The following is an 18,711-nucleotide window of genomic DNA, read 5'->3' as shown; positions in this document are numbered from 1 at the left end:
TTCCACTGATGAAAAACTGATTTGAAAAATCAGTCCAAATCCCACTCAACATGAGCCAAGACAAAATAAAAATCAAGTAATGTTTCTGGTGCTGAAAGACAATATTTTGTAGGAACAAAACATGTAGCATTACATGTCAACACCTTCATAATTCTTTTTAATTCACCACCTACAATCTTTCTTACTGAACAGACTACTGTAACACACACCCCTCTAAACTAGTACTATCATCACTATTTTTGTTGTCATTTTAAGCAAAGAAAAAGTCAAGTTTATTTTGTAGTAGCAATAGTTTCTTTTTTATTTTTAATATACTTTAGGAAACAATATACAAAGCTGAGCTTTGCCACCATTTTCAAACGGTGGGTTGCTCCAATTACACAAATTCAGCGTTTTGTGATGGTTAAGAACAGCAGTCAGCACCAGACTTAAACAGTTAGCTACAACACAAACATCCTTCGAAATGAAATGTCATAATATCAAGACAGGTAAACCAGGAGTTAACATATGACAACTGTTGGGGAGGTGTCTTAAATCATTCTTGTTGAATTTTATATTTCATTAAATATTTTATACACATTTTCCTGTTTACAAGTTTTAAACAAAACCTCCCTTGAGGAATTATTTAAGTACAAAAATGTTCAACAAGAACAGTTCTAATAAAGAGTCCCCAAACAGACCAAATTTTAATGTGTTGACCAAAGGAAATGAAAACCAGTGTTTCTTTGTTTTAACATGTTTATTACAACAGATACAATTCACATCTGACTAGCTTTTTTTTTTTCCTCTTTCCCCTCCCACAACCATGTTAACATGTTCATTGGGCTATTTCCTTATATTTGAGCAAGTAATGTACTTTCAGCACACATGCCCAGCAGTACTATAAGTCCATTCTTACAGGGTGCAAATGGAAATACGTTTCAATAATTTATACAAACAAGTGGGTTATGCTCAATCACTGCAATTTTAAGCTACTGTACACAGGAATGAAAAGATTATAGAAAAAGTGCCATAGCAACAGTGCCTTAAGAAAAGAGAAAATTAGAAGCATTAAAAAACTGATAAAATCAGATTAGGATTTCACGGGGAAATGGAACACAGAAAATGAAAAACATTTCTCTGTAAAACAGAAATGGAGAAGCACTGCTCTCGATTCGGTGCAAGTGTGGAAACAGTTGTTTCATGGTATTTTGTACATTACCCAAATTGTTGCAGCCTTAGACACAGATCGCCTGGCGCTTGCATTGGATTTTAGGAAATGCAAGATTTCTGAATGATAAATTAACTAAAAAAAAAAAAAAAAAAAGAAAAAAAAGAAAAAAAAAGAAAGCTAATTTTGCAGACAGGTTTACATGTAAAAGGCTAGGTATTTAGCCACCTCAGCATTGATTAGTTTTGGATGTCTAAGCTCTGATACACATGGCTTCCCATGGCTTCACTCTACAAAACATATTTACAACGTGAAGAATACATCTACAAGAAATCTACATTTCAAGGGTTTTACAAATCATTCTTGTATCTTTCCCCTGAATTTGACTCCCTCCTGTCCCCTTCCCCATGTCAACTTTTTTTCTGCCCAGCTCAACGGTCCAAAGTCTACTCAAATGCAGCTCAAAAGTGTTAAGACTGGGCATCAGAGTTTAATAGTTCCTGTACTCAAAACCATGTGCAATTGTTTACAACTTTTCACACCATGAAGGAATTCTGATTCTTTAGCTTTTCAAGTTCTTTAATTTGTTGCCTCAAAAATAGTATCCTGCAAGAGAAAAGAAATAAATTAGTATAAACATTTCCATTATACAGAGATATTAAGTATCTCCACAAGTACTTCTACAATTTCAGTGAAAGATACCAAGCTCCTTAATTCTGGTAATAAAATCCAGGTGCTTTTATATTAATTCCCAATCTGTTCAATCACCTACAAACACCGGATGCAGATGCACAGAGACCTGCCACGTTTGATAGCTTAGTTCAGAAAATTATGACTGATACACAGTTACATGGTTATGCTTAAGCCTGCTCTTCACTCGAATTAGCTCTCAGAAAAAGCAGGACGCAGGATGAGTACATCGAGTAACTGAATAATATTCTGAAGAATGGTATTGTGGCTTGTGTCATGCCATTTTCCTGACGATACAACCCAAAGTGCTCAAATTTTTTTAAACAAGCAAGTTTTCTTCTAGGTACAACACTTTTTTTCTAGTATTTGGCTCTGTGGCTAGTGCTGGTAAGCTCCAATCTCAAAATATTTGATCAAGGAAAAGAAGTTATAACTACACCTGGCTTAGAAATAAATTATATTGCTAGCAATTCTCTTATAAATTTTTCTTTATTCTACTGAACTGACATAAACACGTGATTAATGAACATTTGGGTTATGTAATTGTTTCCTAGAATTTTTAATTCATATTTTCAAACAACTTTTTATGATGCTGAAGTAATGCAAGCATATGAATCAATTAAGAACTCAGGGAAAATGGAAGTTTCATATAAATAATCTATAAAGTCCAAAGCTACTTTAATCGATGCAGAAAAAGCATCCACTTCAGCAGACTTTTGCAGAACACTTTTCAAATCTCTGCCCAGTTCAGTAAAAATGAAAAGGAGGTGAAAAACGATTAAGATAGACACACTGAAAAAAACCATTAAACTTAAAAGGCGTGGGCATATAAAATATATCAGACAATGAAAAGTGCCTTTTCATATGCTGTCAGCTATAGTTAAAATAATATACTCTCTTTGCCTAGAGACACAGTTCCCTCTCAGAACACATTTAAACAGTTCTCTGCCATACAGAAGTATAGAAATACCACCATCATTCAAATGTACTACTGGCTTTGATAATCCCATCCTTTGCAAAAGCCTCCCCCCACCAACTTGTTACTTATGCCATGTATTCCACATCTTTGGGGTTGCAGCAAAAATAAAAGATACATGTTATCACAGATTCAAAGTCATAATAATCATTATCCATTGATACCTTAAGGATACACAGTGTACAAGAAACAAGGTGCTATTTAGCAAGCTGAACAATGACATCTGGTATGTTATTTCAGATCAAATGTCACCCAGAGACAGAAATGAAACATGTAAGAAACCAAACAGTTCACTTCACATACTACAGAAATTGCGATTTCTGTAATGAAGTTATGAAACAAAATGTCAGCAAGAATGGATATTTTCAATTCTTCATTAGGAAAGATTTAGAAATATATTATAGCCTACTTCTGAATAAAGGATTGTTTTACTAACTGCCAAAAAGCAAGAGTTTCTAGGATAAAGCTAGCTATTTAAACAGCATTTAACACTATTAAAGCAGATTAAAACAGTAAATCAGAATCACTGTATTCAAACTGTAGTGTGACTTAATAGATGGGATAACATCATTCAAAAAGGAAACAATATGAACATAGATTCAGGATCACAAATACCGGTGAAAAGTTAGTAAGACTAAACTTTTCAACCTTGCACAACAGTCTTCAACAACATAACTGTGTGTTACTTCAGTGACTGCTATTACTGACTTAAGAAGCAGAACTCTACTTTGCTATAATCAACATCTCGCTAAAAAATCCCAAGATCTTGTCAGATGCCTCCTACCTAAGTAACAAACACCAATTTTTCCTTAGCTTGTGATATCAACGACACCTGTTCAAACTTGCTCTGGCTTTAGACCTGACAATGTCTCATTCAAACTGCAGCATTTAAGACCCGTATAAACTGTGCAGATGTGTACCTATGTGATCTATGCACCTTTTATGGACAGATATTTCAGAAGAACGTTGAACTAGTGTTGGGTTAACCAGTTTTTCGTAATGCACTAATGTACCTGGAAAGAGACTTCTTTGCTATCTAAGTGTAAATACATACAGAAGTTGTGTATCTGGTTCTATTCACTGGAGACTATGAGGTATCTGTGTGGGAAACATGTAGAATGTCCACAGGGAACACAGCTTGCAAACCTGGGAAGTATCAGCATACTAGTCATCAGTAAATATAGTTCATGCAAAACAATGCCAGAATGGGAATTATAATACCATCTTGAAAACCACCGTTTTGAAAATAAACACAGACCACACACGTACCTTTGCTCACGCAAAGTTGCTTGAATTTCACATACTCGAACTAAAGACCTTAAATTCTTTAATTCAGTACAAATTTCTGACATATGGACACTTCCCATGTTATGGGCTTCCTCACGTAATCTTGATGCCTGCAATGGTGACATGTCAAGGTTAGGATTTTGAATCATGCATTGGAAAGAACTGCCGTAGCCAGAAGATTGCTGGATAAGTCTGTCTTGAAATAGCAAAGCACTCTAACATCTAAAGGGAGTAGTAAATCAGAAGTACATCAAATTCTTTACAAAAGCCCATTCAGAATCTGAAATGAGCAACACTGGCTGCTGAGAGATTGTCTAACCCAGGTCCATGCTAAGGCAGGGATGGTTTAGATTTCCTTGATCCTAACAGATGTTTACTCAATCATCTTGAAAGATAGTACATGACAGGGCTCCAAGTTTCCAAAGTAATTTATTCAAGTAGCTAGAATGACAGACTTAAGTTTCCGATCTAAAATAAGCCTTAGCGACAAAAATAATTGAAAGCCATCTTCTTTCCAGCTACCTTATACAAGAACAACTCTGCAACCCTCTCTTCAGGTGTTCTCTTCCAGATGAACTCCCATTATTTTAATATCTCCACTTACTCAAGTAGGGGACAAGCAGAAGCATAAATCTGTAAGGCATGACCTATCCCAAATCTGTGCATTTCTTAAAGTCTTGTCACTGAACTGGATATATGACACCAGAGAAATCCTCAAGAGCACCAAGGAGACTAGCATAATTACTCTGAGGTCCTGTGTATCACACTTAAATAAGGAAAGAGGACTTGTAAGTGGCACACTGAAGAAAAACAGTTTCAAACAGGACCTTCTCTGACTTAACATTGTTTAGCAACGTTATTCTCTGCTGTACTGGGTCTGGCTGGGATGGAGGTAATTTTCTTCATAGCAGTCCATATAGTGCTACGTTTCAGATTTGTGACCAAACCCATGAGGATAACACACCAATGCTTTAGCTATTTCTGACCAACGCATACACAGCATCAAGGATTTCTCCCTTTCTCTCTTTAGACACACCCACACCCCCAGCAAATAGGTTGCGGCTAGACAAAAGGCAGGGAGGGAATGCAGCTGGGACAGCTGATCCAAACTGACCACAGGGATATTCCACACCATACATCATCACGCTCAGGAATACAACCAAGCGGGCAATCTTCCAGGGGTTGCCATTGCTTGGGGACTAGCTGGACATTGCTTGGCTGGTGGTATCCGCCTGCTTTTGCATCACTTCCCTCTCTGCAGCAGCCCTTCACTTATTAAGGTGTGTTTACCTCAGCCCATGAGTTCTCTTAATTTTACCTTTCCATTCTCTTCCCCATCCTACTGGGAGAGAGTGAGCGAGCAGATGTGTGGCACTTAGCTGCCTACCAGGGTTAATCCACAACATCTGCTTAAGTACTTGTGTACCTGACTTTTCCTTCCCCAAAATAACGGTATTTAGCACAAGTCTTCATCAGTTTCTGGCATTTCTCCAGTTCAAAGCAGCATTTTGTGTTCTAGTTCTCTACATTAAAAGTTTTCTTTTCTGGAGTGCGTTGGCATCCAGGAGTCTCCAGCAGGGCATCATTTCACATGTTCTCCCTACACAACTCCAAAGCCTCGAGACCGATCGCAAACCATCAGTAATGACTTTCAAAGCACTTCTTTTTAAGCTGACCAGTCACCCATCTTAAGCTCATTTAAAAGGCCTCAAAATAATTTGCATACAATGTTCTTGTTGAAAGATGTTAAGTGTTGCTGCAAATCAGGATATAACATTTATTGCTCTCCCATATTATCAGAGTCTGATACCTTATCAAAAGAAGAAACCCCCCCCAAAATGACATAATTTCTTTCTAAAAGGTCCATGCTAACTATTATCAAGGTTTTCTTTTCAAGTCTTTGTAAAAAAGTAAATATATCATTTTTTCTCTTAGATATTGTTCAAGTACCTCTACAATTTGAGACCACCTACAATTCCTTTTCTCACATTCTTTAAAGATAGTTACGTTGATTATTTTCTAATTAACCACATTACTGTTTTTTTTCTGGTCTTCCATATTAACTGCTTTTTATGAGTTCGTGAGGTAACTGCTAGTGGTTCAAGAACTGTTTTAGCTAATGCTTTAACACACAAACCTGGCCTGGCTCACCTAATTTATTTACTTATTTTTCAGTTTACTCTGGCATGTGCTTTGATGCCCTAATTTCAATTCAGGCTATGCATGTGGTTAGAAATCTGAAGAAACCGAGGCACTACGTATTTTAGCCCCTTTATAGGTACAATAAGTGAAGAAGTTAAGCTAGATGAAAGTACTGTCATTCACTTTCGCTTTTATATCAAGTATCTGACTTCAGCCCCTCAAGTGTTACTATTCAAACTGGTCTATAAACAACACTGTCATGTGAAATCATCTTAAAACAGCAGACAGGACAATACAGCATGTAACACTTGGCACAAAGGTAAAAGTATCCAACCAAGTACATGACTGCCTAGCATTAGCTGGTTTTTTTTGTTCTCTTTATTACTAAAAGCGGGGTGGGGTGTGTGTATTACTTACAAATTTTCTGCACTAAAATATATGATAGTTCAGTACATAGCGACAATAATGCTATCAAAACTATGGGCCAAGGCCAGAGAGAACAGTGCCTGTGCTACACCATTTCCTTAAGCACACATTCCACAGCAATGGCTCAGTCGTTTGACTCAGTAGAGGTTGGTAATGTCTTAAAACTGAATTAAAAAAAAAAAAAAAAAATCAACGAAACGAAACAAGAACCCCAAACAGAGTCCAAATAGAGTATAAGTCTAGACTGCACTTCTAAGAGTCATCTTGCCAGTTACAACCCAAAAGCCTCCAGTGCAGGCTTGAGCCAGCATGCAACCACTCTTCAAAAGACCAAACTAAACTGGGCTGGGTAAGATTAATATCCCACACAGACTGTGTCAACAGGGCTGCCTGTGAAAGGACTTGAACTAGACTCAATAACCAATATGGTTCCTTTGAGTAATACATTCCAAGCAGCTGACATGCATCCAGTTTCCCTGTACTCCACAACAGGATAGGTTTCATGCAGTTAGTTATAAAATATGGACAGCAATTCTACTGGATTTTCCATTATGTAAAAATAGCCCAAATTCAGCCTGAGCCCTCTACATCATCTTAAAAACTGGGTACAACAAACAAGGTAGAGTTCCTTTTTCACTGTGTAGAACTAACAACTCTGTGACTAAAACTGTAGAGTAGTCTCAAATAGCTTAACTCTGTCACCTAATTCATAACATTTTCCACATAACAAAAATATCATTAGTATAAAAATTTGCTGAAATTTATGTTCTTTGTAAATTTCAACAGAAGTCTGGCAGTAAGAAAACAGCTATGAGTATATCTATTCATCTGAGAGAATTTCAAAACCACTGGTACTTTAAGCGAGACTGAAAATACTCAACTGCTAAATGGCAATCACATGTAAAACCTGCAGGTCTGGCCTAATCACTCTCCCCTCTCCCCTGTTCTGGCTAAGGCTGAGCACCAGGGTGTTTTTTAAATACTTTTAATTCCTAGAAAAAGCAACTTGTGCAAGAAAACCAGATTTTAAGCTGCACATTTTACATTCTCACAGGAAACAAAGCACAAGTGTACTCACCTGCTTTTCTGCATGGTCTGCAGGCCAGCCTTGAACATGTTTTATAAGATTTTCATTGAAGTGTGCTGCTAGCGTGGGTGTTAATGAACAAGTGGGTCGTACAGATGTACTTTGCGGTGCAGGAGTTGAATTTGATGCACTAGTGCTAGAGGTATGATTTGGACCTGGTGATGGGCTTCTTTGACTACTAGAACAAAAAAAAAATAATAAAAGTGAGCCATTTTAAAACATATAAACCTATAGAGAAATAAACACTTAAAATTCATTGCTTCAGCCACAAAAATACATACATCATTTAAACCACAAGTAAATACTTATGGCAGACCAAACCTGTACCACTTTTCCACAAACCTCCTACTTCTATGGGAACTTTTTGAGAACTAGAATGTAACAGGGGTTTTGTTTGTTGGGTTTTAAACTTTGACAGCTGTTCAAGAGATGTAAGCTGTGTCTACATTTTAGTGTTGGGCATAGAATATACACATGTATGTTCTTCCTTCAAATAGCTGCAAGCCTAAGATTTTCAATAATGATGTATCAGATAGAGTCAAACAGGCTTATTCAACAGGTATCATCAAGCATCACAGTAACCATTAAGAACAAAACCTGATGTCCTGACGTAAAAATACAGCCATGGGGGCTCTGACAAATATAACTATTTACTAATGGCAAAATAAAAACACCTAGGTGACTTAGTGATACTGTGCATCCTCACTTGAAGCACCCAAGAGAACAGAAGTACCACAGGAGCACTATGTTTGTAGCTGCCAACTTGACTGCTTTACTGGAACAGATTCATGCTGCTGTTTTTCTAGCTGGTGTCTTAACCTGTTGCTGGAGAACAGATGCATGGAGACATGTTCAGCTGATATGTGTACTATAAGACAAATAAAAAATTCTGTGCCTTGGACAAAGCCTTTGACTGTCCTCTTTCAGATTTCCACATGGAAGCAAAAGCAACGATTACATTATCTGAAAAATACATCAATACACAACTTCTCCAATTCTACTTTGCAACTATGATTCTGGGTCAAAAACTATTATAATTTTTACTAAGAAATTCTTACGTTGATCTTGGCCATCCGCAGTGCTCAAGATATGTTACCTACAAAGTTTTCTAGCCATTGCTTTACGCAATGCTGGTTCTTGTTTTTGCTTTTAAACTGAATTCCTCTAATAGTTACCCTCTCACTCCACTTTACAAGACATTTTTCTTTTCTACCTCGTGATGGTCCTCATGTATGGGAGAGGTTTTATTAAGAGCTCCTTCTGAAGGATTCCATCTCTTTATAGAAGCCTATGCCTGCTGCAGTGACTAAAAAAGGTGAGTACCACTTAGGTAAATCTTTGGTAAACTAATATAGCTGACTAATCCACAAGGACTCTTGTACTCCCAATTTGGAAATACTCATTCTCCATCTTACACTTGGATGGTAAGCTCTCTACATAAAGTAGTTTTTTATTGTTTCACTTGTATCACTTCTCTCAATAAAGCTGTGACATACAAACTGAACACCTAATGTTAAGCCCAACAAAGCTAGAGAACTTCCCCCAAAAGATGTAAAAGTTACTGATACTTAATTTACTTTTCACATGTCCAGAAGCCCAGGTATCAGGGCTAGCTTGAACACCGCACTCTCACATTGTATGGATCCAGCCACACCTGACAACTGGCAGTGCTGCAGGTACAGTTTTGCTACACATAAGAGCTCTTCAACTTACATATTACCAGCAATAGACAACTCCACCACAACTTCCACCAGCATCAAAACTACTATCTGTTACATCACCCTTGTCAAACCAGACGATCAGAATATGGGGGTGGGCCTCCTTGCAAGCATTGCTGTTGTCCAGGTGATCTGATCTTCTAGGAAACCAGAACTTGCACTGGGAGTGGTACATAATCTATTGAGGGAAGCTTAGAAGCTGATGTTTCATAGCACATGCTCTTTCCTACTTATTCATGCCTTGCAAAAACAAGGCCTCTACATTCTTACTTCCCTTTCCAGCATTCATTCAGTCATTCCTGTCCCACCCACGCTTACAGAGAGGGGCTCTGTTCCTCTGTTTTGCTAAGAAGAGGTAGGAGCAGTGCTAGTTACCCATGCAAACGTGGGTAGGTCAGGATGAAAACAGTCTGCTCTGTCCTCTCTGCCCTTGTAAAGGAAGACAAAGGAAGCAGTAATCTTGACCAGGACAAAAGAACATCAACAGCACCAGAACAGTGATGGTACTTCACAGTTATGATGTTTTTTTGGCACTGCATATACTAAGAAATAGCAGTACTAATTGGTACATACCTAGCCATTACTTGGAAGATTATGTCTGCAATCACTCTCTCACTGGCAGCAGCTTTTCAACACAGGCCTTAAGTTCAATCTGTTTCTTAAAACTTTCTTACTGCTTGCCTGCAAGTGATAGGACTCTTAGTTTATCACCTAACCTACTCCCTCGAGCACTGAAAACATCTTAGCATAATGCAACTACCTTTACAGTCCAATGTCCAGCCACTTATCCGAATCACTCACACTTGCAAAGGAATTACAGAAGGTTTCCAAACAAACAGCCAACAAATTAGGAATAACACTTTGGTGGTCTGCAGCATCAAAGACTTTAACCTCATTCCTTTCAGTACACCCAAACTTGCTCGAAAGCTTAGAATATATATAAAAAAAAACAACCAACCAAAAAAACCCCCCCAAAACCAAAAAACACAAACCAGAAAGATTTTGGCAGGCAGCTTTGAGCTTTGTTAGAATTGTATACATGAATTTCCCTTGATTTCAGGCAGCAGAAGTTGCAAAAGGGAATATATGACCTAACTGGGGGAAAAAAGTAGTCTTTGGGTTTTGTGCTCTGTGTTTTCTTCAGTAATTGGCTCAACTACTTCAAAACCACTTACACATGCAAATGCTTAACTGTAGAAATGTTCAGTTAATTAGGAAAAAATGGCACTTAGATTTTGAAGCCGAGCTGAAACCAGCCAAGAATGTGAAAGGCAACAAGGGCTGTATATCAGGAGCAAACAAAATGTTAAGGAACAGATGGGCTGCCCCTCTACAAGGCAAGGGGACCTAGAGATAAAGCACACAAAAAAGGCCAAGATAGTCAGCAACTTTTTTTTTGCCTCGGTTTTTACAGGTATGGTCTACCCTTAGGCCTCCCACATGCCCAAGTACATCAGCAGAGTCAGTGTAAGCAAACTATTACTTAGAGAGCAGAGGAAGAAGTTAAGGAGCAGTAAAGCCAACTGGATGTATGTTCATGCAACCAGACACTATATACCCAAGGGTAATCAGGGAACTGGCCAGTATTAACTCTGATGCTGCACCATCTTGAAGCAGCATGGTGAACAAGCAAGATGTTAAAGCCATCTTCAAGAAGCAGAAGGACGACAACCTGGGGAACTAGAGGCCAGCTGACCTTAAGTCTTTGGAAAAGCTAAGGAGCAAGTCTTTCTGGAAGGTGTTCCAGCTACATGAAAGACTGAAAGGTAAAATAAGAGCCAGCATAGATTTACCAAGTGGAAATTATGCCTGACCAAACTCACTGACTTCTATGATGAGATGTCTGGCTCAGAGGATAAGGGGAAAGCAGAGATTTTGTTCACTTTGACTTCAACAAGGCCTGTGCCATCATCTCATAATATTCTTACAGCCACACTGGTTCACACATCCAGTCCATATTCATGCGTAAGGTGGGTGGAAAATTGAATGAACTGCTGGGCTCAAAGCCTCCAGTCAGCAGTACAAAGAACAATAAAAACCCGGTGCCTAGTGCTATGCTTCATTGATTAATAGCAGGGCCAATATGGTTTAACATTTTTATTAAAAAGCAATATGGTGGCACATAGTGCATCTTCAGTGAATTTGCAGATGACACCTACTTGGGGGGAACAGTCAGTATGCTGTAAGGTAGGGTGTTATTCAGAAGGACCTGAATGAACAGACAGGAACAGAGTTCAAAAAAGACATGCAAAGTCCTGCACCTAGGGTGGAATAACCTTGTGCAACAACACTGGGACCACCCCACAGCACAGCACCTGCTGAGCGGGTAGAAAGCAGCTGTGAAAAAGGACCAGAGGATCCTGGTGGACAAGTTACATGCGAGTCAGCAATGTATCCCTGTGGCAAAAAGCAGGCCAAGCACATGCTGGGCTGTATTAGCAAGAGCGTGGTTGAAGAAAGCAGTTCCTCCCCTCTCTTCAGATCTTGAGATCCATAGTACCTGGAGCACTGTGTAGTGGGGAGCCCAAAACCAGGTAAGAATTAAACTGCCACACCAAAGCAATCCAGCAGAGGACCACAAAAATGACTAGGGGGCTGAAGCACATGCCGTATCAGAAGAAACTAAAAGTTTATTCAGTTTGTAAAAGTGAAGGCTAAGGGAAGGGGTTGAAGGATCTTCTTAATGTTTTTAACTATCTATGGGGAGAGGACACAGCCAGGCACTACCCAGAGACACAAGTGATAGGGCAAGAGGCAGAGACACAAGGTGCAGCAAGGAAAATTCTAATCAGACATAAGGAAAAAACATTTCACCATAAGGGTAGTCAAACATCAGAAGATGACGCTCAGATATTAAAAGAAGTCACCTAAACAATGCCCTTAAGCAATTAAACCTGCCGGTCCTACTTTTAGTTAGGACTTCAACTAGATCACAACTAGAAGTCCCTTCCAACCTAAATTATTCTCTGCTTCCATGCATTCAGCATCAGCATAGTGATGGTGTAGAGAAAGGCTACATTCATTAACTAAGCCGAATTGAGGCATCACCTTTAATGCTTATTTAGTCCTTAATTCTAAGACAAAGTTCCCCTACGACTTGCCTCCTCTCCATTTATCAACCTGGCTCCTGAGTCCTACTTCATTGGTAAAAAAAAAAATAATAAGAAAATATCACTAACACATCAGAAATATTCCAGGAAAATAAATAAAATCTGTGGGTTTCTAAAAAATAAAGTTGCATCTTAGTTATGAATAAAACATACTGCCTCAAAATATCCTAGCACTGCTATGTTAGCAGCAGGGGGAGCTATGAATGCAGCAATGATAGGCAGTTCCAAATTACTGCTATATTTTTTAATGCTTTAAATAAAGCCAAATACCTGCCTTAGCTGCTGGATGAGTTAAAAGACTGACTATGCCACAGGTAACAGAAGGCTTCCAGAAAGGCAAAACCATCTGTACAAGAGTATGAGAACAGGATGGTTCTGAAATACACTACTACAAACTACAAAATCTTACAACCTACAAAAAAGATGGGAGGAAACACCGCCCCCTCCAGCAGTTTTGCATCTTCTAAGATAAACAAAAAATACTTCCAGGAAGGACTAAGAATAAAGAGGAACTAGCAACCTGATGAAACTATTAATTGTGGAAGCACTCATTTAGTTACATTTTTAAAGAAGCCATAATTCATGGCATGTCTTCGGAATAGTCTCTTACGAAAAGACTCACTGCATGCCTACATTGCATTAATTTCATAACTTACAGGACTGAAATATTCACAACAATAAGTAACCAATAGCTATTCACATATTTCTTAGACAGTGCTTCCTCCCAAACAAGTTAAAAATTATTTTAGCTCAAATCACATAAACCTTTTAATAGTAGTAAAAGCAAAGGAAATACAGTTGTGATTAACTTCTTCACAATGATTCTGTATTTCAGCTGTAGAAAAATGCAACCTTAACTCTTAGAGCGTCTTTTTGGATGACCTGTCCACAGTTTAGTTTGCTAAGCTGTTGTTCATTCATATAAAAAAAGTAAAGCAAGTTAACCTCCAGAGCAGTCCCCAATCTAACTGACTGCTTTCACTACAAAGGAATAATCTGTTCCCTATCAATTCAGAAATACTGCCCAGACACAGGAAATCTTTTGCAGATGAGTGAATCTGCATCTGAGCCAGCCCTGTTTTCATTCAACTCAATTACACTGAATAGAAGAGAATGCCAGTCACACAGGTTTTTCCAAATCACCTGTTCCTTAATCTTCCATTTTTTGCAAATGAGGCGTTTCCAAAAGAAATAGAAACGCATGAACTCATGATGTATAATATACCAGAGTCACAAACACATAATAGTTTGAGATATACAGGATAGTAAACAATAGCAATATTGTCACACTATCTTTGATACTAGCCTGCACACTCTATCTGTGCACTGCCGCCTCCTCAAATACAGGACCTGTGTGAGCCGGGACAAACTCGGCTTCACTTCTCCAGCAAAATGCTGGTGCCAAGCAGAGCAATGGTTTGCACAGGGCCAGTAGATCCATGAAGGGAACTTGATGTGGGTAAAGGTTATGCCAGAGTAGGAAGTCCTATAACCCAAAGGGAGAGTGAGGTATGGATTAGCAAGCCAAACGCCCACCAGTATCACTTCACACGGACTCCGGGCCACGGTGAAAGTTTCCAAGAATGACGCTACTCCTTAGCAAGATTTCCTATGGAGGAAGGGTGATCAACAAAGGACAAAAGGGTCTGACTGAGAGGTGTTCCCCAAAACCTCACAACTCCTTATAAAAAGGTCTAGTACCCTTATTAAAAAGGTTTAGCTGGTTGCCAATTATGATTTTATTATTGATGCTGTAATTCAGGAGTTAAACAGCACCATCCATAGAGACAAGTTGGCACAGTATGCCTTCATTCTACCCATAGAGGAAAATGAGTTGTAGGTTAGACATCTGCCAAAGATTAGAATCAAGTGCCTGTCAGACAGCCAACATTAAGCTCAGAAACTTCTGACTTGCTTCTGTTTGTACCCTCAAACTGATCACAGTGTCTCTAGTAAAACCAGTCACTGGGACAGGACTGCCAAACAAAGACACAAAAGCACCCCATTCTCCCCATAAAAACAGCAAAAGCCAACACAGACTTGAAAATCTAACAGTAAGTTAGTGTACTGATGACAGATCGTCAGAGGTTCCCTTTATTATTAGTCCCAGAAGGGCAGATGAGAGGCCCTCACTATTTTATGATCTGGAAAGCACCACCATGTAGCTTTGGATACACTGACAAGAAAAGTGTTGGTTTTTGATGGTTTTTTGTTTGTTAATCGTATCACATACCTTATGAACCACTCTAAAAATCTAGATTTTAAGAACTGCAACACCTTGTAGATTTACAGGAATCTACTGTGATGAGGCACTTATTAAAGAGTCAACCTGCAGTCTCCTCCTGCCACAGCTCTAGACTGTGACTCCATTACCGAAGAATCTTATGACAGCTCCAATTACAGCCCCTGGAACCACTATGACAAAGTGCACAGCATCCTACACAATGAAAAGCTCATCTTCCCACAAGAAAAATTTCAGACGGTACAGATTCTAAACCCACCTTGTAAATCAGTGGCTGAATGTTCATACCATGCATTATTTGAACAGGCTGCAATGTTGACAAATAAGTCTAGCCAAGGAAAAGCTTTTGTGAAACTTTGTTTTAGAATGTTTTTCATTAAAGCAGAAAAATCACCTGATAGACAAAAGTTCTTACTAATTTAAAAAATCAAATTCTACTACGGCAAGACACCTTAAACATCTAACACTAAGCAAATCACATAGTGAAAGCATTTAATCCCGTAACTGCAAAGAAACAAACAAAAATTCCAAAGTCAGTATAAGGGGCAATATAAGGAATGACTTGTAAAACTAACTCCAGAGTGACAGGGCAGAAATATGAACTCTACTTTGCTTCTGTGAATGGAACTCCTGTGGTGGCCCTATAATGAAGAATCTACCACATTAGCTCTGTAACAAAGATATTTAGCTGCATCTCTCAGCAGCAGCAGAGTTAAATTCTATGTTCAATAAACAGGCCAGAGAATAATCCACAAATTGCAACATGTACAACACGCACTGGATCCAGACCAAGAGAACAGTATTTTACCATACCTTGAGCGTTGAAGACTTCGTGGAGAGGCAGGTTCATGACCTGCCTGCTTGTCAGCTATTACCGGCTGCTGAGGTACTGCCTGTGAAGCTGGTCCTTGTTTAACACCTGGAGTAGCAACCTGCAAAATTCAAAACTTCATTAGATTTCCTCCACAGTAAATATCAAGTGTAAGAACCAGGGATAACACAGAAATCACAAGTTACAAGACCAGTGGGGTTTTTTTGATACAAGGTCTTTCGTAAACAGAATTTTTATACTCTTCACAAGGTACTTTTCTAAAAAAATCATCTCTAGCTTCACAGCTGTGATAGCTTTTTTACTGAAGAGTACTTAATAGACGTTAACAGAAAGAAATATAGATTCATTTGACTTGTCAAAATATCACAAGTTTATTAGGTAAAACAGTTCAACCCAATTTCATTTTTGACCGTGTCTTCCATGTGAGCATCACTCATTTTCAACCTCAGAACTGTTCTTTATACAAATAAAAATTTTAACTTAAAAAGTTCCTTACCTGAACATACATTACACAGTGTCAAGAACGCAGAATTAGGCCATAATCATATCATAACACTTCTATCAGAAAAAAAATCTAAAGCATATTTATCAGTCTGCTACTCCCCCTTTTTAACCATTCTGTCAGTTCTAAACTAACGAATGACTAAAAAAGTCACCAGTAGCTTCTTACTTTTCCTTGGTAGTACACATTCATATTCACAATATTAAGACACCAGCAGCAACATAAGGTCTTTTTTCTGTAAATTCCTCAACTACAACAGGATGAAAAGTCTGGGAAGACACTAGCAGCTAAGTTACAGTAAGAGAAGTTCAAGATACTTTTTTTCTGCCCCATACTCTGCATACCTGTTCTTTTTAAAGTACGTACAAAAGAGGAAACAGCTCCAAAATTCATCTCCCATTCTGGAAAAATTAAGCTAACAATTTAAGCAAGACTGAGGGAAGAAAACTGGGTTCTAGGGATCCATAAAGACAAAGAACATAAGTCAGGCAGACTGTTAGACATTTGCTGACATCAAGCTGGTGCAGATTACTAACTAGTGGTCATCTGAACCTCCAGAAATTCTCTCAGTTTCAGGAACAGACTCCTGTGAAACAAACCACAGATGGCAAGTCACATAGCATCTGCTAAAGTAAACTCAAGATATAACTTCATTTTTTTAAATATACAGGAAATCTTAACATATCTCAAACCTACTTGTATGTTTAAGAGGAAAACATCTTTTAAAATTATCATCAAAAGCCAAAAAAAGTCTGAATAGCACATGAAAAGGTCATGGTTCTGGAAAGATAAAGCAGGATCATTGTAAAATCACTCAGTGTGTTGAAATCAATAGAATTATACAGCTGGAGGGGAGGGGGCAGAACAGTAGCGGTTCATAAATCTATTTATGGAAAAAAAGACCACCTGAGTATGACATGAAGAACTTTGCTATTAATGCCAGAATTTTGCGTACCCTGTGAGCAGACATAACTATCAAGGCTGTTCACACAGAAGGAACAACTTCAAAAGTAAAGTCCAGCAGAGACAATACAATCACCCTGCAGGTTCAAACTGGAAAGCTAACCAGTTCCTTGGCTGCTAAAATAAAACCAGAATTGGATTGTAAAGAAAAACAGGGATTTGTGAGATAAATGAGCCACAAAAACTCTTTAACTATTCCCTGTTTTCCAAGTGTTTCAAAGACTGCAAGTCTACCAGGAACAGAAAAATAGTAAGGGCTAAATAAATAAAAAAAAATATTCCATAAGCAGCATTCTCACTGAGCTTGACAGCTCTGCATAATATGCTTTACACAGTTACTTTGCAGAAATTCAGAACAATTTCCAACCATACAACACAGACACAGCTAAATAGCAAAATATGATGCCTATGATCCTGGAGTCTGCGACACCTGAGCTGCCACATGGATATAGCACACCTCCAGGTAGATACAGCAGCTTCAGTTTAAAAGCAGTACAGACATGTTCACGCAGCCCTAAGTAACAGGCCCTACTGTGCAAATGGCACTACAGCGTTCCCAGAGCCAGCCCAAGTATCTGTGCATGTGGCAGTAAGCTGTGTTTGCATGGTGCCAGTTCAGCTTTGTCTACACTTGCAGCATAGAAGCAGCCTAAGCCAATGAACTCGTGCTCTGAAACAGTGTGTCCTGGCACAGCACCCACATGTTGATATGTAGAATTTACGTCAAAATCTTAGAATCTGATAAGCTAACCTGATTGACATATCTAAAGAAGTACTGAAACAGATATGCTCACACTACAGTCATCACCACCTAAGTTCTCATGTCAATCCCATTTTACAGAATTGAAATATGTGAATGCAAGAACCATCAAGAAAGTTTCTTTCCCTACTGAACTGCAAAAGTACCTGCTACTGAACCAGAATTTGTTACTTCTGGGACTAACACACAAACAATTCATATTTCAACAGCTCTACTGTTAGCATCAGATTTGAGGAACACAAAACTCAAGAAGAGATCCTGCTGTCAAGCATTACTACTAATTCTGTTTAGCTGGTCTGTGAAGCTACTTGAGGTACCCAGACAACAGAAAGGTTTTATGGTTATAATATCCCACTGTAATAACAGTTGTCACTTTCTCACAGAGGGATGACAGTAAAAATTTGCCAATGTATATAATTGTGCAGGACAGCCCCTCGGGATTAATAGCATTCTGAAGCAAAGATATTATAGCTTTGGATGAGTAAATCAAATTTACTACACTTAAAATGTGGTTGCAACCCAAATATTATCTGCTTCAAAAATAAACCAGACATTCAGTCTCAACCTTGTTGTGATGTAATCTTAAGGCAAGATGGATTTCAAAAATTCAAGTAATTTCAAGATGTGTCACAGTATGCTCATCAAAATATAGACATCATCACTTCCAGAACTTTTATATATATATATATATATATATATATATAAACAAAAATAACACACACAATATCCTACTTTGACAATACCACAGGTGAAATCCTGCATGCCAAGTCACTAACTATAGGCAATCACAGAGCCTGTATGTGTGTGAGATTCTCATATTCCTAAT

The 18,711-nt window shown here is 38.4% G+C and overlaps 1 protein-coding gene across 4 annotated transcripts in view; it reads right to left on the bottom strand.

The window, feature by feature from the left end:
* Window positions 1-271: 271 nt before the first annotated feature.
* WAC (WW domain containing adaptor with coiled-coil) overlaps window positions 272-18,711 on the bottom strand; it is a 63,551-nt gene continuing 45,111 nt past the window's right edge. For 3 of the 4 annotated variants that reach the window (XM_055806640.1, XM_013296452.3, XM_055806641.1), the window contains 4 exons: window positions 15,642-15,760; window positions 7,750-7,936; window positions 4,086-4,213; window positions 272-1,756 (listed from right to left, as the gene is read on the bottom strand). In XM_055806640.1, coding sequence (XP_055662615.1) covers window positions 1,687-1,756; window positions 4,086-4,213; window positions 7,750-7,936; window positions 15,642-15,760 — 504 coding nt within the window. In that variant the 3' untranslated portion in view covers window positions 272-1,686. The remainder of the gene's footprint in view (window positions 1,757-4,085; window positions 4,214-7,749; window positions 7,937-15,641; window positions 15,761-18,711) is intronic. The other variant, XM_005233895.4, reaches the window with a different exon arrangement.

This window comes from Falco peregrinus, chromosome 5 (genome assembly GCF_023634155.1).
Source record: "Falco peregrinus isolate bFalPer1 chromosome 5, bFalPer1.pri, whole genome shotgun sequence".
Taxonomy (NCBI): domain Eukaryota; kingdom Metazoa; phylum Chordata; class Aves; order Falconiformes; family Falconidae; genus Falco; species Falco peregrinus.
Note: the sequence above shows the minus strand (reverse complement) of the source record. Positions and strands in the feature narration are given on the sequence as shown.